Raw genomic sequence first — 23,804 nt, forward strand, 5'->3', positions numbered from 1 at the left:
TCAGACTTCTTCACAAAGTCCATGAAAGAAAATTTTGATGTTTTGTGTTCCACACTAAAGGAGAAACCATTGGGCGAGAGGGGTCATCTGGCACGCGATTGGTACAAATAGAAGGACTGCTAGCGCCTGCTGGACCAGTTCGAAGAACAACGGAGGTCAAGGTGATTTCTTACTTAAATACTTAGATGGCCCGTCTTCACTGGACGTGCGGGCCCCAGCATCTCTTCCACTCGCTTCGTTCCCTCGCCATTGTCATCCAAGATGTTCTCAAGTTTCGTTGGTGACGTTGACGAGGTCCTTGGGCCGTATCCAGAAGAGCTCTCAGCTGGTCCATCCGTATAGCGGACCCCATCTCGTTGGCGGTCTCCCTCGGGGATGTTTAGCGTCCCTTGGGATCCACTCTAGCGTTCTTTTAGTCCATCTATCGTCGATTCTTCTCATGTTGTAACCGGTCCATCTATGTCTTGCTTTTGAAACATATTCCGCTGGGTCGCGAAGACGGGACATTCCTCTTAAGTCGGAGCTGCGAAGACCGGCTAGGTGTTGTGTGCGCCGGTTGAACTTCAGAAGACATCTCGCAAGGGCTCTGTGGGTAGTAAGTAGCTTCCTAGACGTGGCAGCGGTGTCTGCCCACGTCTCCGCTGCGTAACAGAGCGCTGGAAGAAGTGGCGAGTCTAACAGATGGGCACGAAGATCTTGGTCCGTCAGTTGGTCAGTAGCTTCCCTGGCGGCTGCGAATGCTGCCTATGCTGCTCTCATTCTTCTATTCAGTTCTTCCTTCAAGTCGTTTTCCATGTTCATGGAACGTCCGAGGTATACGTATGACGAAGTTCCCACGATTTGGGAGCCTTCAAGTTGTACTCCTCCGTCCTCGCAGTAGGCGTTCTTTATGAACTGTGTCTTTTTTCTGTTTATTCGCAGTCCTATTCTCTTCCCTGCTTCGTTCAATTGGTTGAGCATCGTTTCTGCTTCACTGGTATTGCTCAAAAAGAGAATGATGTCGTCCGCGAAACGAAGGTTCGAAAGAAATCTTCCATGCCCCTTTCTTCCCAGGAAAGTGATTTCATTACCCACTGCAATGCAGCCGTGAACAACTTCGGCGATATAATATCGCCTTGTCGTACCCCCTTTCCAATGGGTATGGTGAGAGGGCGGTGGAAAAGCAGTATTCTAGTCGTGCACCGATCGTAGCAATTGGCTAATGTTCTCACATACGAAGCGTCCACACCTTGATCGACCAGCGCTGAGAGTATTGCATCCTTTCTACTCCGTCAAAGGCTTTCTCATAGTCGACGAAGATTAGAACAAAGGGCAGGCGGTATTCCCGGCAAACCTCTGTGACCCTCGACACGGTCTGGATGTGGTCCAAGCAGCTGAACCCCTGGCGGAACCCAGCTTGTTCTTGAGGCTGGGCTTCATCCAGCGTCCTAGATATGCGCGTGAGGATGATCTTGGTGAACACTTTGTATAACACGCTCGGCAAGCATAGCGGACGGTAGTTCCGAAGGTCCTCTCGGTCACCTTTCTTATAGATAAGAACGGTTCGCGAGGTCTTCCACTGGTCTGGGATCCTTTCTTTCTGAAGGTAGGATGTCATGTGCGCTGCTAAGATTACATGAAGTGGATGGCCACCAGCCCGAAGAAAGTCTGCTGATATAAAATCAGGTCCGGGGGCTGTGCCAGATTTCACGCTCTTGATAGCGACTCGTGCTTCCGAAGGGAGAATCCGTGGTGGAGCTTCACCAGTGGGGATGATCGGGCTTGACACAGGAGTTGATGAACGGAAAAGGTTTGAGTAGAACCTCTCCATAATGATTTCCATCTCACGACGAGAAGACGTGCGAGTCCCGTCTTCGCTCAGCAAGGCTGCTAGCGGAATATTATATTTGCGGAGATCCCTGCGGCACTTCTTTGGACTCGTTCTTCTTTGTGCTGCTTCCAGGATCTTCTTCTGCCTGTAGTTCAAAGGTCCTACTGCAACGCTTATCTGCAGCTAGTGTTTGCTACTAACCGCTCAATGTGCGATGCATTCGGATAAAACCTCAAAGCCCTTTTTCTTTCCAACAATTCCTCGGTGGTCTTCGAAATTTGATCAAAGTTTGTCGCGAACGGCTTCGAGGCACGCTCAGCACAGGCTCGTAATCCTCTGAGCAGCATCTCGTAGTCCACGTTTGGGTCCTCCTTGATGTGACAGTCACCTTGGACAAGGAGTCCTCGAGTACGCAGTCGTCGTAGACGACTTCTTTTCTTCTTCGTTGCCGATAGCAGATGTTCTTTTCCATCGTGTGGCTAAGTCGAATTTTCGCACGAAGAAGACGGTGATCAGAACCACTACAAAAGGATGGTACTACTGAGACGTCAAGTAGGCACCACCTCCGGTTGGTGAGTATGTGCTCGATCTCCGCACGAGTCGCGCTGTTGGGCGATTCCCATGTCCACCGACGATGATCTTTCTTCATGAAAATAGAGTTTCCATGAAAGAGGCGAGCGGCGGACAACAGCCCGGCGAGACGATTGTCATTTTCATTCCGGTTCCCTAGTCCAACTCTTCCAATCCTGTATTCTTCTTCTGTGACCTTTCCTAGTTTTGCATTGAAGTCTCCGACAACGGATTTGTAGAAGGACTTCCCGTTGTGGATTACTTCCTCCAGCTCCTCGTGAAAGGCGTCCAATTTGGAATCATCAGCTGCTGATGTTGGTGAGTAGCAGTTGATGATACTGATGGGTTTTTGGCGCAGAGGGCGGAGGCGAAGAATGATCAGACGAGGTGACTGGATCTCGTGAGAATCGACAAGGTGGACAACAGATGGGTGCACGACAAAACCATCACCGCCTACATTTCGCGACGGAACCTTCTCTCCACGAATGACGTGTGTACCGTCATTCATCTGTCGTACGTCGCTCCTTCTGCATTTGGTCTCCTGCAGAGCAATCACGTGAAATTTGATACGCTCTGCAGCGCCGAGAAGGGCATGCAGATCAGCGTTTCTGGACACTGTTCTCGTGTTGTAAGTACACAGTCTGAGACAGTCTCCATGGCGAGTCGTGCGTGTGTCGCCTTGATCCAGAATCAATGACGTCCTGAGCAATCTGAGATTCGATCGCATCTCACCGGTCGCCATACCGTCCGACGTCTGAGACGGCAGGGCCCAGTGCAGGGTACTGAGGCAGTGCAAATGCTAGAGTGGCAAAAAGACTTTTCCCCACACTAAGCAGCCATGCTACGGCGAGCTTAGCTCTCAGCACAGCTCGTCGCCCAACCTATATGGATCAGGGAACCACCTTGCGACATTTTGCCAAGACGGTGGTGAATCTTAGCAGTGGTTTACTCTTAGCTAGGCTTCCGATTCCCAAAAGTGGGAATGTCGGATGTGCCCTCCACAACGGTTTACCGTCTCATAGTGGTGTGGAAGTGACTCTGGGCGTCGAAGTGCGATGCACAGCGGAGGTTTGTCCTCCGGCAGGGTCTCCCAAGCTGAGGAGTTCGACACATCCGACATTCCAAGGAGATTAAGATAATTTATTCCGAGACTTCTTCATAAACTGATTGCAGTGAGAAGAACATACGTATCCTCTCACGTAAGTCACTCATGGCATCTGCCATACTCACTGAGTTGGCAAATTCGAGAAATTTTTTCTACGTCTCGTTTGTGGCTCAGTTAGAACAAAAAGCGCGCATAGTGTCTATGTAGAAGGGTAGAATATCGAAAGGAACGTTGAACTAGGCTGTTGTGAAGCCCATCTTTTAGAAGGTGTGTTCCACAACGATCTTAGGAATGTCTGCCTCCAAAAGATTCATTGAGACAAGTGATGGCATGGTTTAAAATAACGGAAATAATAATGAAAGCCGAAGTGGTTCTTACAAACATTGCGCGGGATACACCAAATTGTTTTGAGATGATAAATTTGAATTTGAACAAATCTCTAACCGCAATGTTACAGCTTACTTACTTTATACCTTCATGATTAGCAAATATGTACTGCAGTGTAAAACCGTAGAACGCTACAGATAGCGAGAAGGTTGTGAGCACAATAGCTTCGGAATTGATGGTAGACAACTAAAATATGGGATCATTAGGCTAATGCCACCACTTCCAAATGTCTGGTTTTACTTATGTACTGGATTCGATCGGATTTTTTTTCCTATTGGTCGACTTTTAAATCATTTCGTTTCATTTCAATGATTCGATTATTTCAAGCACCGCTCGTTTGGAAACGATAGAAATTAGCATATAATATGTATCTGATCCAATAACTACACGAACGGAGCTACCATGTTGGAACTAGAGTGATGTTACTCCTTACTTACTGGAAGTGGTGTTCATGGGGACTCGCTGCAACGTCAATAACAGCCATGCCGTAGAGACAGACGTACAACTAGAGGTTTGATTTTCTTCTTTTTTTTGCTGTCGACTACGATTGCAGCATTAAAATAATGAAGATACAGATTCAGCGGTAATATCTTCGATTTGTGTACTGTAATTCGTTAAACTCTGAATTACTCTATTCCCCTACTACTTCTTTTTGTTTTCCAAATGTCGAAAGCTTGAGCGTAAGCACAAGCGAAGATGTGGAACAGTGAAAGGTGAACTGACAAAAATGACCGTTGAGCCTTAGTGCACGACTTTCCGGGATTCGCAGGGATCTTTCGAACTATGGAAACGGAGATGGGACAATGTTGCGTGTATTGTTGCGGAGGAAGATTACTTTGAAGGAGGTGAGATTGATATACTTAGAATTTCATAAAGTGATGTATTTATAATCCCAATTCGCGTACTCATTACATAGACCAGGTATGTATCATGAGATTTCTGATGGTTTGTCACGTGTCCTACCACGAACCGCAAAAAATTGTATTTTTAAGGAGTTTTGCGCACGCTGCTGATTTTAATAAATCAGAACTTCATTTCTTTAAAACTCGTCTGATTTTGTTTTGCTCGAGTCTACTGTAAATGTATTCTCTGGAAATCTGCATATATGCACGTATATATACCATGAGGTCGTCTGGATCAATTGCTACAAGCTTCTTACAGACGCAACCGAAACGAACACTGTCGATGGTCAGAATTGGAATAATAAGCAGAAACGACACCGTCCAATGAAATAAGATAATCATCGAGTGTGGAATAGATGTGAATCTCTGAAAATGGTTCATTTTATGTCTAATATGTGCTGCTGAAATAATAATGAGAATACAAACAAGATGGATCAGTACTGTAGATGTCTCAGTTGTCTTACATTGTACTATTTGACTTGACGGCGGGAGGATGTTACAACTTAACCATCTTAACAGTTAATCCAATGCAGTTAATCCATCTTCACCGTAGTGAATTGTCCTCAACTATGTCTTAAAAAACACCATTCGTCCCGCCTGAACTGCCTATCAACGCCAAATATCCTCAAGTCTTTTTTTACAAGCTCCGTTTAGAGTTCCCTTTCCCACTTCGAATCCTAGATCATCCTCAATAGAAAACAATCAGACGGTCTCCTTATAATATCACCAAAATAACAAACACTGCTTTCTATAACTACTTTAGAATGTGGGATGAGATGTTGACGTTATCCAGTGTCATCCGAAAGTATACCAAAACCACGCCCTACGTGAAGTTCTTTTCTATGGCACATCAGTGGGATGACAGATTTACATCATTGCCCGAAAGCAGCCTAACAGAGGTGTATAGAGCTTCCCCTCCGTCTAATCAGACCGCTATAATACACCAACGTAGGTGGTGCTTCTCATTTATTCAATGTATACATTATCATAAAGCGAATTGCGGATAGGTAGACTCGCAGCTTGTCTGCTTTATTCCTTGTTATCTTGTGCCAAACTCTATTTTCGGAAATCTTTTAACTTTTCCTGGCATATTTAATATATATTCATTAATGTTCCTACCTTTCCAAATTTCGAATTCCATTTACATATGATCATATATCTTTGGAACGAAGTTAGAGTCACCCCAATACAACGCAAACTCAAACAGTAATAAATAGTTTTGTAGCTAATATTAGCAGTCGTCCATCTGTAGAACTTGCTTATGCCTTCGATTGTCCCGATATAGCTGAGTCCAACGAAGACGCTATAGGAAAAGATGTAGAGAATATCGGCTATTCCCTGAACAATTGTAAGGTTATGTTTTGGAGATTGCCATTCTAGGTATGGGCGAGGCCTAAAGTTTCATTGGTTCTGAGGCCACGAGAAAGTTCTTTCCCTAAAAACGAACACGAAACAGATGAGGTTCGTGTTGATAGTCTGCACAAGCATGGACATCAAAACTACTGGCCGGATAACACTGCTGATTGATTTGTTAATATTTGAAAAGCAAATAGAGGTTTGCCTCCTGTACAGATAGTATTATAGTAGCTGGAGTGTATTTGAGAAAACAATCCATACCTGCGATAGAATCAAAGTATAAAAAGTGCTAGAAAAGTTCTTGCTCTTCCTGTTTCGAAATAATTGAATAAGAATACCCATATACAATGGCGTGGTCACTATTGCAAGAAGGAAGAAAACAATGTAGGGCCATTGCGAATCTTCCTAAAATTATGAGTGAAGTAAATCTCTTCTTCTACTTTATTACATCTACCTTGGAGTTTACGAACTATACAAAGACTGAAACATGGAAGATCTGTATGTAGACTGCAACTGGACAATTTTTCTTACGTGAATATAAGTTGGGATCACTCAAAACCTCGATTTGATTTAATTCTGTTAAGAAATTTATCTCAAATCAGCACAGTTAACGATACGCTCGAATAATAAGAAAGAAGAACTACACATAAATCATGAGCATACTTCTTGTTATTTCATTCCTTCACTTACCATCGTTACTCACAAGTGGTGTCAACTCATATTCACGTCACGATCACCTAGGCAAAGCTTCTTTGTACGGAAGGAAGACATACTAACCACATTCTCTTCCTCAACACTCTCAACCGCAAGATCCAGACGTCGGACTGTTTGACAACCTCTGAGAGACGATCTAGTCTCAAATTGCTCAGGGTATGTTTGGATATGAACTAAGACGATGTCTACACGATGTCTGACTAGCAATAGGGATTGTCTCAACCACTTCGAAAACAAGAAACAGCATCCTCGGAAAACGACCTACTTGCGTTTTCTGGAGCTGCAGAGCAGATCGAACTTCACGTGATTGCTATACAAAAGACAAGGAACAGAAGGAGCAACGCGAGACAGTTAACGGTTCACACGTCGTTCGCATTCGAAAATGTTTCCTCAGAAAATAGGGAAAGAGCGGGCTTAGTTCTGCCCATATTTGTCGTCCATTTTCCTCGTCCAACCGTTCTTCGCCTCCGTCCTCTGATTCAAAATCCAAATGCGTCATCACTAGCTACTTGCCAATAACAACAGCTGACGAAACTGAATTTTTTTTTGACGCAATTTTTGACGAGATAAAAGGGAATTACCAGGAACCCACATGCCCCACATGACCGAGACCATAGCACCAGGTTGGAGGGGCTGCAAAGGAGAAAGCAGGATCAGAAGATTCTGATTATAGGACCAGAATGAAAAAGCAATTTTTTCGACGGTCTAACGTTTCCGCTTTCATAAGAACTGCCACTTTCGTTTTCATAAGAATTCTCTTTTTAAAGAAAATCTTGGTTAGTGGACACGATAATCGTCTAAGATTATGGCTCGTCCGAATATTCATCATATATTCAGAGAAAGAAAGGAAAGGCAGTGATGCCTACTTGACGTCCCAATTTCACGCCAGCAGATTTTCTTCGAGGCGGTGGCTACGTGCTTACGTAGCGAAAGTATACAGTATACTATATACTTTGACATATCATATCCCTACAATGAGTTTTGAAGAAAGTCTTCATAAATATATTTTTATGCAAATATTAAGGAACTGTGAATGAAGAACAATCTCATGAATGTGCTGACTTCCCTCAGGATTTCAGCTGCATGAACTGTATGCGGACCGGAAATATCGTCTATCTACCATTCTAATCTTCGCCGGTTGCGAGAAAGCCTCCAACAGCGTAGAAGCAAACGCAGTAGTGTCGACTAAGGTCCGTAAAACTAGTTCGTTGTACGGTGAAGTAGATAGGTTCTGCCCCGAAGAGAAATATAACACATTTCCGAGTGTGGAAAAAAAAATGAAAAATTAACGTGAAAATTAACGTGGTAGAACGCCACGCAAATTGCTTGAGATCGTTTATGTTGCGCAGTTCGAACCCCGAACAAAGAATGAACAACCATCGCATCATACCTCTAATCTCGTCGAGAAAAGACAGATAGGATACCGGGGTGATATCAAGGAAACCTCGAACATAGGTAGTCAAACCATAGTGATATAACAACAAAGCGATAATACAGATATATAATATACGCAACAAGGTGATGTCCATATCCAAATTTAAAAAAAAAATGAACCAAAACTAGGAACACAACAATAAATTAGATGATAGATTAAGTGAACAGGAGACGAGGGTTGGCGATTGAGAGATGTCGTCTCCCGGTAAGGTTCTTTAACTATCGATTACTGTAATTCCTTGCTGGTGGTCATGATCGATCGCGTTTGACACATAGCTGTTGAAATTAATTAACAGGCACGGAGTACAATAAAGATGCATTCTAAACTTTAGTTCGCATAGATAACATGCTTTTTTCTGCAACTCCAACTTAAAATAATGTCTTGTTTTCTTGGAACTCTGCAGAGTACATATCGAAAGCCAATAGTAGATGGGTCAGCCACATTAAGAGGAGAATCAACAGTAGATGAACTCGAACAATGTTATGGTGAATCCATGAAATGCTAAACGCTTTGTTCGTAGCACAGATGTATCAGCTGAGAAGTCAGCTGGATTCGGTTCAAAGACATTATCAACGACGTTCGCGAATGTTACAAAAATATTTGACGACACAGAATCCATGGAGATGATGTTAATATCCGCCAAAGAATGAAAACAAATCATTTAAGTATGTATGTAGTACATGCACGCATACAGATTCCGTTAAGGCTGTTTTCTGTTCTGTTAAGGCACAGAACTTGTATCAAATAAAAGTAATGCTGAAAACGCTCCTGTTTCACATATTTCATCGCTGGAAAGTAAAACAAGGCCTAACTATTGTTACCATTGCTGTGAAAAATCACTTCTACTGGGAACTACTTTCGGTGGGATACGCAACCAAAAATGCTTCATCCGTAGTCTGTACGCAATACATCCGTATTATAAAGGTTACGGTGTCAACAGGCTAATACAAACTTACCAGACTGCCAGGCGCTGCAGTCGTATCTTCGACCCCTGCCATAGCACTTGAAACTTAGAACTTCCGTAGTTTTGAAGGAAAACCACCTAAAATACGTCTCATATAAGCACGTGAGCTGCGATCGTTTCCTATTGGTTTCATAGCGACAAAAAACGACCTATTTTAAAACCGTAGCGTTGTTAATTCCTTTTTTTTTTGGAAAGATGCTTTTTTCTCAACCTCTCATTTCACCTGAACCTCAAGATTTAACGTGCACCTGTAGTTTTCGAATAAAAAGTAGGTGTGGACGGATTTGGATATAACCCGGCTGAATGAGCATAAAAGCTAAAATAGTGATAACGAACCCACGTTTCCGCATCATAGCACCTGCTACAACATTTTTTGTAGGAAGCTAGTGTCAACTTGTTATATTCTAGTGATTTGGGCGGTTCCCGTTGGTAAATATTCAAGAAGCTTACGGAGGAAGAAGTTGACAAAACTGCATAACAAAAGATGAGATAGTTGTAGAGATTGTAGATGAAGCTGCACAAATCCTAACTAGACGAGTCACAAATTCACAACTGATAACGGAGAAACAGTACCATTAAGTTGGATTTTGGGGGAGGGGGAAACGTGTAGATCACGAGTGTGAGCGCACTCACACTTAACTCCACTAATTGTCCTGAATGTCCTGGGGGCGTAGAGGTTGGAAATACCCCTAAAGTCGTCAAAGTGTCGAAGAGGAGTCCGGGCAGGCAATATGATTCTTGTAACGCGCCCATATGGGACCGCGAGGACAAGGCACCGTGCGGTGGCTTAGCACAGTGCCAGATCCGACAAGCATTTAATAATTTCTGATTGATTATACTGCACTGAAGTGATGGTTTTCAGCTGTGCTAAGACTTTGAAGGAGAACATCAAAGACCGTTGATGAGAAATGAACAGTATGGTAAAGAGATAGTTTTATGAAATGGAATCCATAATATCCGTGCAACTCTAAGATCTCTGAGATCTAGACCAATTCGAAATCCGTAAAATTCCACAAGTGGTGAACGTACTGTTCAAGTCACTTATAAGTCAAAATATCTGAGACTGAAGATGAATTATTCCCTTGCCACCAATCCAAACAAATGTTTCATTCAATACATTACGAAGTTACATGCGTGAACGTCCGGCTGACGCTGGACTCTCTACATGTTTTCCAAAGTTTCGAAAAGTGGTAGTGCATTTTCCAACCAAATAATTAAAGAATATACTCAATGCTGCAGAGTGAAATATGCGATGTGGTCATAGCCCTGATATCTGGTCATTCCGCTTATTTTTCTTATATTATAAATGAATCTCTTCCACAGTCCTCCTATAAGCTGATGCTGTACTTTTTCACCTCGAAGAATGGTTTTCAAACTATCTAGGAAAGGTGAAGTTCCTTTCAGGGGAGATCCCTACAAAAGAAATGTGAAAAATCTTAAAAAGCTGCACAGACAAATATACCTTGTGATAACAGCATCAACATCTAGGAATACACCTCATTTGTCCTGCGGCAAAGTGTGAATCTTTAAATATCTAAGAGTAGCGAACTTAATCCAATAAAAAAGTATAGCAGAAAGATAACTTAATAGTGTAAAATAAAATGTATCACTTCATCGCTACATTGGGATAAAAGGTCATCTGCTCATTTCTTCTACAAAAATGTATATTTCACATGAGTTTTTCTTTCAAAAATGTAATAAAGTAAAAAGGGAACAGAGAGGAAAAGATTATGAGATCGCGGCACTTCGATTCCCTAACACCACTTTCTTGGTTTAGAAGCATGATTTTTAAAATATCTAAGAGCAGTACGGCCTCATCTTTGAAAAATCTAAAAGATAAGAGTGAAATATACGAAGATATCGAAGCTTTTCAATTCCCTAACACGACGTTTCTGAAGCAGAAGTATCATAGAGTAGTATATATTCCTTTCGACATAATATTTGAAGAGACATAATGAAAGAAATACGGAATCTACTAAATGCTACAGAGAGGAAGTCATTATAAAATGGCAATTTTCTGAATTGCTGACGCATTTTCATCTGAGAGTACGCTCCACAAAGTATTTAAGAGTAGTATGTCTTATTCTTTAAAAAGTTCAACAAAAGAAATAAGGAACATAATAAATGCAACAAAACGAAATACATCCCGAGATCACAATTTTTCATGAACGAGTATACTTCAAAATGTATCTTAGAGTAGATTGGATTCCTCTTTGAAGAATCTAACAAAAAAAAAAGGAACATAATAGACGCTACAAAATGAAATACATCATAAGACCGCAGGTTTTTGATTCGCTTACAATATAATATACAATATCCTTTTCATGATGTAGTATACTTTAAAAAGTAACTAGGAGTAGTATGGTTTATTCTTTGAAAATTCTAAGAAACGTAGTAGGGAAGTGACTAAATCCCGAATTGTGAAATATGCCATAAAATCAGATCTTTTTGTTATGCTGGCATCACTCTTTTTTTTTGTGAAGGTGAATTTTGGTGAATGCACTCTTCCGTCATGGAAGAGTGTGTTTTTCTAAATATCATGCAAATGTATATCAATATAAATAAATGTAGTAGAGATTCCCCAAAGAGAATTGCAAAAAAGATGTTGTGAATCTACTAAATGTAATGCGGAGAAATATGTAATGAGGTCACTGCTCATTGATCGGCTCATACTACTCTTTTTCCCTTTGAGTAATGCTTCTCGATGTATAAAACGATGTAAACAGTAGTATGACTTTTTCATTGTAGAATGTAGAAAACAAATTAGAGAAACCAGTAAATGAATTGCAATGAAATGTATAATAAGATCAGAGCTTTTTGATTTGGATACAGTATCTTTCACATCCGAGTATACTTCTAAAAGTATCTAACAACGGTATACTAAATGTTTTGCGGAGAATTATGTAATATTGCCAAGTCAAAGCTTCCTATATTTTCCAGGGAATTACGCTGGCGATGCCTCAACTCTGTGGGAGCCGCTTTCTTTTGGAAAAGAGCCGTTTCAACTTCTCTAGAAATTCGTCAGATAGATCCAAGTTGAATCACCCTTGGTCGCAACAATCAAAAAAAGATGTTCGGATGTTGTCGTTTTACTTCGAAAGCGAAGTGCAACGCTCCACACAATTGAACAGCAATTTTCTAGTGTTTCAAAGTAGTGTAGATTCGTGATGCGAGAATGCAGTGTTAAACCCGTCGTTTCAGAAGCGGCACTGCAGCGACTGTGTCTTTCGGATTCGTTGCGCAAGGCTTTCGTCTTTCGGCGTGTTGTTCACCTCTTTCATTCTGTGCCCTCGCTGGCGCTAAGGATTTCTTGAGCGCCTTGCAGAACGTTGTTCAAAACTTTTATTTTTACCCCACTTTAGTCCACGTTATGGAATTGGGAACAGTCATCGTTTTCAATTTGTTGTCACCTCTGCTGGTGTTGCAAGTTCACCAGCAGTCTAACAGATCGCTGGTCATCGCTTTCACTTTGGCATCGCCTATGCTGACGTTATGCAATTGTTTTTTGTTGAGAAAAACGCTGACTAACGTTTTTCTCAACAAAAACTTCACTTTATTACTATCTATTATACCCTATCTGCCAAACATGATACCAGCTTTCATCCAAACGGCAAGCCCTTGGTTGTTGCTGAAGGGTTAAAGAATGGGAACAAATACGCATATTGGACCCAGGCAGGCGTAGTATCCATTTTTGTCGTCGGAAGAAACGATAGAAGAATGTAACAAATGAGTAATGGACCACCATTTAACATTTCAATTCCTTTTTACCATTTATGAAAAAGATTAATTGGATTCGTGCCCTAGACACGATTTTTTTTCGAGAGAAAGAGAGCGAAGTGACAAAACGAGCATATTGGTATTGCGTTGCTCAGGAAATAACAGGTGTTTTCGAGCCTTAAATTCAATTGTGTGTAATTCAGCTGTCAGGAAACACTTTCATTTGTAATTCAAAGACAAGAACTGCACAATAATACGGCATGAGATCCAAGTTTAGAGTTTTTTGATGATGTGTGAAGAAAGCGTATGAAGGTACGCGATTAGCAGGTGATTACATAAGTTCACGGAAATGCTTTTTCTCTTCTACTGCTTCTGGAAAATAATACTGTAATCAAATTGAAAAATGACTTTGTTCATAATATTAACAACATTTAATCATTCTTCTTATTTATTTCGTTACCTTCAAAGTTATTTTTTTGAACAAAATACACTAATGCCAATTCCCGAAATACTTGGTAAACTTGATTTCCGAAATGGCTTTCACTTCACGTTGCGAATCTCTTTTATGGCTCCGATACAGTTTTCTTTAGGAAATGGTCCTTTTAGTTCATTAAATAGCTATAAATCACACGGGTCACATTGGTCACGTTTTGGTCAAATGGTCACGAACAATCAATTTAGTGTGTGTGTGAGCGCATTACCGCGGTGCAAAACCAAGAGTTGTCTCGTCACAAATCCATGCCGTACATGTGCCAGCAGCATGAACAAGATCTCTAAGGCTGCCCGCAGAGAGCCGCGCTGGGCGCAGTTTGGCGGCTCTACGGTTTTGGTGGCTATTCAGCGTACTGTTGTGAATAGTCAATAGCCACCGAGACCGCAGAACCGCCAAAACGTGCCCCGTGCAGCTCTTAACTCTACGAGCAGCCTAAAGGTCGATCGGCGATTTTGGAGCACCAAGTCTTTGATTTCCCCAACGTCTTGTTTATCAACTGACGTTTTTGGCCGATTCTAAACCATTTTTTTCAACGCTTTCTCTGGCTTCTTGGAACTGATCGTGCCACTTGTAAACATTTTTTTTTTCGACGAGGCTCGGTCACCCAACCCATTCTGTAACATTCTCAACGTTTCCGAAGTAGAAATTCTATTCTGCGATTAAAATTTAGTGCAACTTTTTTTTTTGCTCAGTAAAATCAGACATTGTAAATATCGCCGAATTCACGTTTACCTGTTTAAAAAAAACAAGCGTAACTATGAAACCAATGGATATAATGGCATGAAATTGGACGCGGACGTCAATGACAGTACTACCAACTCATAAGGAATATTTTACTGATATACCCGAAAAGTTTAAATTGGAAAGTTACTTTTCAGTTTTGTCACAGTAGTATCTTTTTTACACGCAGTTCACGATTCTTATTTTTATAATGCTATGGAAGTAGAATAGGAAACCCCTCGAAGGACGCTTACTCATTTAGCTCTGTATTACGTTATCTATCGCTGTTTTTTTTTTCCAAACACATCGACAGCTTTCTTTCGAAGAAATCCCTTTTTTTCGCTCTTTGGAACATATAGACTCATATAGAAGACTCAAAGGCTACGTGTTACAGTTTTGACGTAGTGCGGAACCCACAGTGAAAGTGTAGTGTTGGGGTAGTGAATAGCGAAAGCATAGTGTTTGGGTCGGGTCTGAAACGGAGTATTGTTTTCAAAATATTTGAATAAGTTTTCAATAACTTGAATTCCTCTCTGCGGTCTTGGTCATGAGCGGCCAAAATTACTGAAGTTTCATCAAAAGTAAACGTCGTCGACAAATAGACAAGTAATGCATAATTTGATTCACACTGAGTAAATGATTCAATATGCTCTCATCTCGATCCTAGAGCAAAAAACCTGCTTTTTTATGCAGAATTCACTGAATTTGCTAAAAAAGATCATCCCTAAAAATTTCCGGAATAGATTGGTTGCTTATTGACTTATTTGACTTAATCGGCGGGTGGGTTTTAGGGCCTAACGCGGCTGTCCGCATCTTCGCAGGATGTGTCGTCCTTGAACATATCCAAGCCCATCCTGTTAGGTCTTCAGCTAGAGTTTGTATGGAATCTACCCATCCGTCGCTATTCGAGAAGCGGCGGAATTTCACGTCTCGACTGAACTGCCTGTCAACGCCAACTGTCCTCAGATCTTCCTTCACTAATTCCGTCCAGAACTTTCTTTTACGACTAAGACTCTTACCTTTCTAATTAGGATCTAGAAGCACCGATCACACGGTCACCTAACAACGTGACCAAAGAAGCGAAGACGGTTTTTCATGACTACTTCAGAAGGCCAGGAGAGCAGTTGACGTTTTCCACGTGCCATCCGCCGGTACACCATGTTCACTTCCGAGCAAAGTTCTTCGTTATGGCATACTAACGACCAAAAGTAGCCTAGCCTAGTACACTTGTAGCTTGACTTCGGCGGCGATGGGGATCGAACACAGACACTTGGTCAGTGAGTTGAATGCCAAATTAGCTTTAGCGCACCTCTGCTGAATATCTCTCTCGTTGCTGCCATCGTTTTTCAGCATACAGACCAAAGAGCAGAACTCATCCACTAGTTTGATATTTTGCCATCCACCCTGATTCCCGTTGAGGCCCTCGAAGGGAGCCACATCTACTTGCATTTATCAGGGTGGAGTCGCAGTCCGTAGGCTGCAGCTAATTTCGATACAGGGTTAACAACATGTTCTAACTTCGCGCTGCTAAAAGTAAATAATACTACAACGTCGGCGTACTCGAGATGCACCAAGGGACGTCCAGTAGGTACTAAAATGACACCGTTGAGACACTGCTCAACTGTCCTTCGCATTATGTCATCGGCGGCAAAGCTGAACAGAAAGGATACCGAAACGACCCCTTGTCTCACTCCACTTTCCACTTCGAACGGTGTAGTACATCCAGCTTGTGTTCGAACCGCAGCACCAATTTCTACTTCAGAACCGTTGGGAATGTTACAAAATGGGTTGGGTGACCGAGCCTTGTCGAAAAAAAATGTTTACAAGTGCCACTAACAGTTCAGAGAAGCCAGAGAAAGTGTTGAAAAAAATGGTTTCGAATCGGCCAAAAACGTCAGTTGGTAAACAAGACGTTGGGGAAATCAAAGACTTGGTGCTCCAAAATCGCCGATCGACCTTTAGGCTGCTCGTAGAGTTAAGAGCTGCGCGGGGTGCGTTTTGGCGGTTCTGCGGTCTTGGTGACTATTAACTACACAACAGTGCGCTGAACAGCCACTAAAACTGCAGAGCCGCCAAAACGCCTGCGGGCAGCCTTAGAGATCTTGTTCATACTGTTGGCACATTTATGACATGGATTTGTGACGAGACAACTCTTGGTTTTGCACCGCGGTAATGCGCCCACACACACACACACACTACATTGATTGTTCGTGACCATTTAACCAAAACTTGACCCATGCAGTTCTGCGAACACCGTATTCGCCTGAACAGCGTGACCACGTGTGACTTATAGCTATTTAATGAACTAAAAGGACCATCTCCTAAAGGAAACTGTATCGGAGCCATAAAAGAGATTCGCTACGCGAACTAAAAGCATTTCGGGAATCAAGTTTAACCAAGTATTTCGGGAATTGGCACAAATGTATTTTGTTGAAGGAAAATAACTTCGAAGGGAACGAAATAAATAGGAAGAATGATTAAATGTTGTTAATATTATGAGCAAAGTCACTTTTCAATTTGATTACAGCAGTTTTTTCTTTTCAGAAGCAGTAAAAGAAAAAAAGCATTTCTGTGAACTTATGCAATCACCTGCTAATCGCGTACCTTCATAAGCTTTCTTCACACTTCATCAAAAAGTCTAAACTTGAGTCTCATGCCCTAATATTATGCAGTTCCAATCTCTTTTTTAATTAGAAATGAAAGTGTTTGCTGACAGCTAAACTACACCCATTTGAATTTAAGGCTCAAAAACCCCTGTTACTTCCTGAACAACGCAATACCGTGCTCGTTTTCCCATTTCTCTCTTCCTAAAAAAAAAACACCCAAAGACTGTGTGAGGAACTGGACTACGTCGGCAATTATTTGAAGAACACAGCCCTCTGTCTAGGGCACGAATCCTATTAATCTTTTTCAGAAATCGCAAAAAGGAATCGAAACGTTAGATGCTCCATTACTCATTTGTTACATTTCTCCTTTCGTTCCTTTCGACGACAAAAATCAATACTACGCCTGCGGCTCCAATATGCGTATTTGTTTCCATTCTTTAGCCCTTCGAGGCACGAGTGCATTGATTTCACCGGGGCAGCGAACTTTTTGTCGCAAATCTGGAATCAGTTGTGTGTCGGCGAGTACGTTGCACTATTACTTGCAACGGGTATTTGTTCATTCGAGGACAAGTTATCCGCAACAAGTACCCGCGTTCCTTTTTAAGTTGCACTACTACTTTAAGAGATTTTTTTCCCAGTTGTCACATGGACCTAAAGTGGTGCCTGTAGGGTTTTCGAACACGTGTGATTTTTTTCTCCCCACTTCTGCTGCGCACATCTCATTTTCGTCCTCTGAATAAACAATGCCGCCTTTTCCAGGACCAGTTCCATCTACCTCACTTTTCTTTCCTCCTACTTTTTTTTCAAAGCGCTCCTCAAGTTACATCCAACTGTTACACTCTTTACATCGTATGAGGTTTCGTTTTTTTTTTAAAGGGATCAACTTTCGCAGCGTTGAGAAGTGTCAGACTTCCTGGCAAGAAATAGCAACCAAGAAGGGCTCGTGATTTTGTTTCATTAAATTTGCCGAGGAATGTCGACTTTCTATTTCCCCCCTAATCCATTTTATCCATTTTTCATCGTCTGATTAACGTGCTATGCTTGTGCTTGATACTACGATAAGCGTGGTACGGCTCTATTTCTGCCGATACAGTAAGCCCCTTTAACCCTCGGAGCCTTAACTTCCTCTCCATTTCGTTAAAAATATATCCTAAGAAAGAAGTTAATTTGAGGATGGTCGCCCGCTAGTGATTGGAATAATCTGAGGATAGCCATCTGCCGTAATTTTAGCACATAAAACCTAGAGTGCAGTTATTTTCCTACATATTCACTGATAATGTCACTTGTTAAAATATTGGTTAAAATGTATTGCAAAATGTGACTGTGACTTCCTCCCTGTGACTGTGTTTGACAACTACCCGAACATCTGAATGTTAGATGACAGAAGAAACAGTTCTTTCTGATCTTCTCCATTCACTAAAGGACGCTCACTAATTAAGACTTATACATGTACATGCATTTTCTCGCTATTTTCTCCTTCTGTCAGCATTCTGAATTTCTTAAATGGCTTCTTCTTCTACGGAAGCCAATAAGAATACATTTTCCAAGTATTTAAACTCTAACTTTCATTCTACATCCAATCTTGCTGGCATTCGTCATACATATGTATATCTGCGGGAGAATTCTCGTGAAGATTTCTACTTAAATCTCCTTATACTGCCATTATCCGTCTTAGAGAAGCTTTAACACAACGCCCACCGTATATGATCGGATCTCGCTCTCTCTACACACCCTCACTTCTCAATTTTATGCATCTACCATTCAGCCAAATATGTCAGATCACTGAGTGATTCGTCTGACTATTGCTCTGTTGACATAGGCGATTTTTATCGATGTTTATAGCGCTAGGCATTTATTTGCTCTGCGATTTGCCGTAGCGATTCGATTCAATCCACTGTGAATGATCTTTAAACTTTTACCCTTCTTCATAGTTACACCACCTTCAAATACTGGAACTTTTCGAATTTTAATTTCGTATTATTTCACCACGTGTTCTAGGATAATTTGTGATCCATCAGACTGAAGGAAGGTGTTTTTTCCTTAGTTGCACCACTCGCTGGTGTGACATTATTATGCGTGAAATATATGACAACCATGCAATCAGAGTTCGATAAGAACGAAAATAGAAATAGAGAAATAAGAAATAAGAAATACCTCCTATTTCACGTAATGGGTACTTAATTCAAAGTTCACATAATAGAAAAAGCGGAAGGACTTATCCGGAACAAAGAAGAAAAATGCAAATAAGAAATTCAGTCGCGACGGGGATGAGTAACATTAGAGTATAAAGATGAATATTCAATAAATTTCCAATATTTCTCCTTTTAAAAACATTACTATGAACTTTTTTGCTTTTCTATAAATTTGCTGCTGAATTTCAGTGAAGTTTCTAATTTCTGGCAATTTTGTAGCGATTCGGCTTCTACTGGGGTATTTTTAGTACTCACTTCAAAACATTCAAGTTTTCGAATCACTCAGATACTTTTTTCGACGTCAAGTTTTTTTGAATAATCTGAAAATCACTACTCATAAAACGTTTGAATTCCGAACAATTCAAACTGTTGTTCTTTAAGAAAGCTCTGAATGAGTAAAGTGTTCGAATGATGCACTCCTTCCTATATCCGAATGAAGAAGCTGCTCAATTCGATTGGATTCGATTACGACCATAGCCGGGGCACTTTCCACCCGACTACAGCGCTAGTGCATAGCTGTATCCACGAGAGAATTTATTTGATTTCTCTTGATTCTCTAAACGGATAACTTTCTACTGAAGAACTAATATTTACTTATATTTCATTGCAGTTCCACTTGGATCCTTAACCTTTTGTGTCCTGATTTCACTGCTGGATCCCATAACATTGAAACAGAGCATCGTACACATACCATAGGAAGCCATGAGTAGAGAGTCATTGTTGGGCAATCATTTTGTTCAAAAAACACATTTTGGACCGGTACACTTCAGTATTCGTTACATTTCCGATCCAAGTTCTAAGGGGTCTTAAAAGAGTTCTAGTTCACTTGGCTTGGTTGTGTCCCACCGTCTATTACATTTGTATTGGGCTGGATTTTAAAGTTTCTTAATTTCACCATTTTTTTACACCGTATTTGCACCAATATTTGATTGCAACGTATCATAAAATTGATGTACCACGGAAACCCCAGGGAAAACGTTAAGCTCCGTCTGCGGATAACCGAAATGGCGTGGGAACTGCATTAGTTCCCACCAGGGGCGATAGAACGCGCGCTCCGATCTCCTCAACAGCCCTTTCAGTGGTTTCACCTGAATAAGCTACCGAAGAGAGCTCATTGATGTTCGACCGCTCGCACGTTGATGCGGCGCGTGCGCAAGGGTATCGCACGTTCGTTTCTGTAATCTACAACCCAACCTCCACGTTTCCGTGGTGTTTCCGTACTACGTTAATTTCGTGCTACGCTGCCTTTACGTATAGGGATTACCACTACTAAAAATCTTATTCATATCAATCCGACTGTTCTGGAAATGGGTGTGACTGTTGCATAACGAAGTTATAACGGTTCATTTCATTTATGAAATGGACAAATTTTCATTTCAACAAAAACTTGTTCGTTTTCTAAAACATTCTTCCAACTGGTGCATGTGTTTTGTTGCTTCGAGAGTATGTACATTGCTTGTACATGGAATATGTTGAACTTTAACTGGCATCAGTTTTGTAGAAATGTTCAATGTTCTCTTTTATTCGTTCAAAAGAGGCGTGATGTAGGAATCCCCGCTCGCCGACAACTAAAAACGCAACCCTCTGCTTCGATCGTCGGTGCTGAAGAAAGAGGAACAGCCGTGAGTGCTGACCGTGTGTGTGTACCAGGCGCGGCTATAGGCTCTAATGGGTGCTCTTTGCGGGCTAATCCGTGGGAAAAGTTTAGTCCACAAATTTAGAAATCTTCACTCCTTCCTTGGTCAATTGTCTGAGGCGACACCGTCAGGGTAGAGTGGCCGTCGTTTATCACGCTTGGATTTTCTTTGTTCAATAGAGGATTTGGATTTTCCACATGAGGAGGCATGGGATAGAGACGAAATCCATAGATGGTTGAGGATAGGTTTCGACTCAAGCCATTAAGTATAGTTTATATCGATGCAACGCATGTTGTAGCAATTTTCTGGACATGAAATTATGGATAGGAAAAGCAATGTAATGATCGTCAACAACAAGTTATTATTCTCGTCTGAACTATTCACTAGAAGAAAAAAAAAAAGAAAATGCAATGCCTCCGTAAATTGGTAGTCGCTTTCCTGACTGAATAAAAGTTCCTTTTTTTTACCTTCTTCCCTCCCTAACTCATTAATTTGGTTGCGTCTGCGAACATACACAAAAATATCCAAAAAAGAAATGTCTGGGAATGTCTCACTCTATAAAATATGTTCTTGTTAGGAGGAGCACATGACCCTCATATTATGTGGGTTACCAAAACTTCTGCATGAATATATCAAAACGAAAATCCCTAGACTATAATTGTATTCTGAAATATCGTAGCTTCAAATTTCGTGGATTAAAAATTACCTACTTCCTGTTCGGTGTTCTTTTCAACCTTAACGCGACGTATGTTTGCCGACGTGACAGTGAAAACTCGTCCTCCCTGATCGAATCAACTTCAATTTACCAATGCAGTTCAGCAGAGAAAAAACAGTCGCAGTGTTTTGTTACGGAACGCTTAACCTTAAACTATGACATGGTTAATCCGCGTAACCAGTACACTCTGTGACATTTGCCGAAACTTCTTAGCAATCTGGTTCTGCTTGTTTTGCTATGAACGAATCATGTCGATGTGGAATGACATCTTCCAGAGAAATCACTGGAACCTCCATAAAACATATGGAAGGTGTAACAAAATCCATGGAATACTTTCTTCACTTGCAAAAAAAAAATGTCTTATAGTTGGTTCCAAAAATAATTATTATAACACTATTTATATTATTATATTATATTATTTATCAGTCACGTAGGTCAAAGACGTATAAACAATCAAACCGAAAATTCCCGCTTTTGCAATTCATTTCCGTGATCATTGGTGATTGTTGCCTAGTTTCTATTTTGAAAAAAGCTTGAGGAAAATTTTTTAAATGTAGTTATTGTCAAGAGTCAAGCAACTAAAATAATTAACAATATAGCTGAAAACTTGAAAAAATTCAACATAATTGGTTAAGTGTCAAAGAAAAAAAAGGGATTTTATACCTTCTTCGATTATAAGCGACTAATCTATCGCTTCTAAATACAGTTCTTTATAAGTATGTCTGACAAAAATTCAATTTAAAATCTACAAAAATCTAGCCACATGTTGTTTGTTTACCTGATTATCTATCTTACGTCCCTATTTGATGGGCAAAGGGGAAGAAATCGAGGCAGAAGCTGAATGTTAATGGGATTCCCGTTACTTAATGTTTATAACAGTTTACATTGATGGATTTTTTCTACTTTTCCATACGTTTCTATCTCCTTGACAACATTTTTATTAGTTTCTTACATTCCCCTATGAAAATCCACCGTTTCCCTCCTCTTCCGCTTCTTTTTTTTTTGTGTAATTATTCGTCTTCTTTACTTCTTTCCCTGTCCACTTAACGGTCTACTTATCCATAAGGGTGAAAGAGCTGCCCCCTCTCTCTAAACTCTTAAGCGCCCTTCTTGGCAGAATATTTGCAGAGCGCCCTGATTAAGTTCCTGAATCCAGAAAAAGTGCTATGTCAGCACTTTTTCGACAAGTACACGTGATAAGCACGTGCTTGAACTAGCAGCCAGCTGCGCGTCTGTTTGGGAGGAATCGTTCTGATTCGATGTGCCAGAACCACGTTTAGTTCTCGTGTCGCTTGTCAACATCTTTTAGCAGCAGATCATCACTGGTGTACGTAGTTGAAACATTTTCTTTTTTCTATTTCTATTTCATTTACATTTTCATTTTATCTCAAACTTTGTTTTTTTTTCTATTAGTCAGATAAATGAAACTAGTCCTTACAGTAATTCTCCACATTTCTTCTCCCAGAGTTTTTTTTTTCGAAAACACCTTTTTTATTTGTTTTTTAAGACAGGGAATTTATAAAATTCGTTTCTCGCAAATGTGAATTCCCAAATGCACCTCAAAGTTTTTGAGTTTCAACGTCTTTTTTCGCTATTCGATTGGAAATGGAATTAATCTTATGCCTGGGAGGAGAATGTTGGTGTCCCTCGAAAATGAACACAAAGTTTGATTAATTAAAAATCAGACCTTGACAAAGTCCCCACAAAAAAAAAGTAGGTAGGCGCAGTGACTCTCTACTGTTTTTATTCTTTTTTTTTCCTGATTAAAGTCCACTGCATCTAGTCTACTACATGTTGGACTAGATTATCTTCTAATGAAGGTTTTTCAAATTATTCTAAAGGAAGTTCATTTGTACTCACCTATAGAATATTTTAATGAAAAAAAAAATCATAATGACAAATAAATTAAAATATTTGAATGAAATGTTTTGAAATCATTTATCTACCTATTTTCTTGGAAGTTTCTTTCTTCTTTTCTTTTCTTTGTGTGACATGAATCTAATTCATAATTGTTTTGTGAAAACTGCTCACCTCAGACCCTCGTTGATCAATGGACGTTCATTCCTTTTGCAGCTGTGCACCTTGCATGGTACACACGCATCATTCCTCTCCACGGAATCCTTGAAAATTTCCAATTTTTGCAGATTCAGAAATGTTGATAACTGTTATCAGCATATGAGATAACCCATATGCCTTGGACACATTCTGAGCAAAACAATTAAAACAATTTTTCACTAACATATGAATAATTTGAAAATAATAATGTTTTAGATGTTTGCTTAAATCTACAGTACTCGCAAATGCATGTTCTCTTGTTGTATTCTGTATTGTAGCGTTCACGACCCGAGTTCTACCGAGAGTAAAACTTCTCGGAGTTCGAATCCAAGGAAAAAATTGTTTGAATTGCTAAAATATATTAAGAAAAGCATTGCTACACCATTTTACGTTCCTTTTTGTCTAAAATGCTAGGATATTTCGGTG

The 23,804-nt window shown here is 40.6% G+C and overlaps 1 protein-coding gene across 3 annotated transcripts; it reads right to left on the reverse strand.

Moving 5' to 3' along the window:
* Positions 1–321: 321 nt before the first annotated feature.
* Positions 322–9,277, reverse strand: RB195_003578 (uncharacterized protein; the record flags this gene model as incomplete). Of its 3 annotated transcripts, XM_064201293.1 has the most annotated exons (11): positions 322–744; positions 1,229–1,955; positions 2,012–2,079; positions 2,199–3,021; positions 3,113–3,261; positions 3,393–3,534; positions 3,952–4,058; positions 4,994–5,140; positions 6,392–6,535; positions 6,908–6,968; positions 7,300–7,343. In XM_064201293.1, 11 exons carry the CDS (start codon positions 7,341–7,343, stop codon positions 322–324), a joined length of 2,835 nt encoding a protein of 944 aa, XP_064057172.1. The 3 variants fall into 3 exon arrangements, with proteins under 3 accessions (XP_064057172.1, XP_064057173.1, XP_064057174.1); XM_064201292.1 differs by lacking the exons at positions 6,392–6,535; positions 6,908–6,968; positions 7,300–7,343 and adding an exon at positions 5,894–5,929; XM_064201291.1 differs by lacking the exons at positions 322–744; positions 2,012–2,079; positions 6,908–6,968; positions 7,300–7,343 and adding an exon at positions 9,236–9,277 and having other exon boundaries at positions 1,208–1,987; positions 2,199–2,988.
* Between the last annotated feature and the right edge of the window lie 14,527 nt (positions 9,278–23,804).

The sequence above is a fragment of the Necator americanus genome, chromosome IV (assembly GCF_031761385.1).
Source record: "Necator americanus strain Aroian chromosome IV, whole genome shotgun sequence".
Classification (NCBI taxonomy): domain Eukaryota; kingdom Metazoa; phylum Nematoda; class Chromadorea; order Rhabditida; family Ancylostomatidae; genus Necator; species Necator americanus.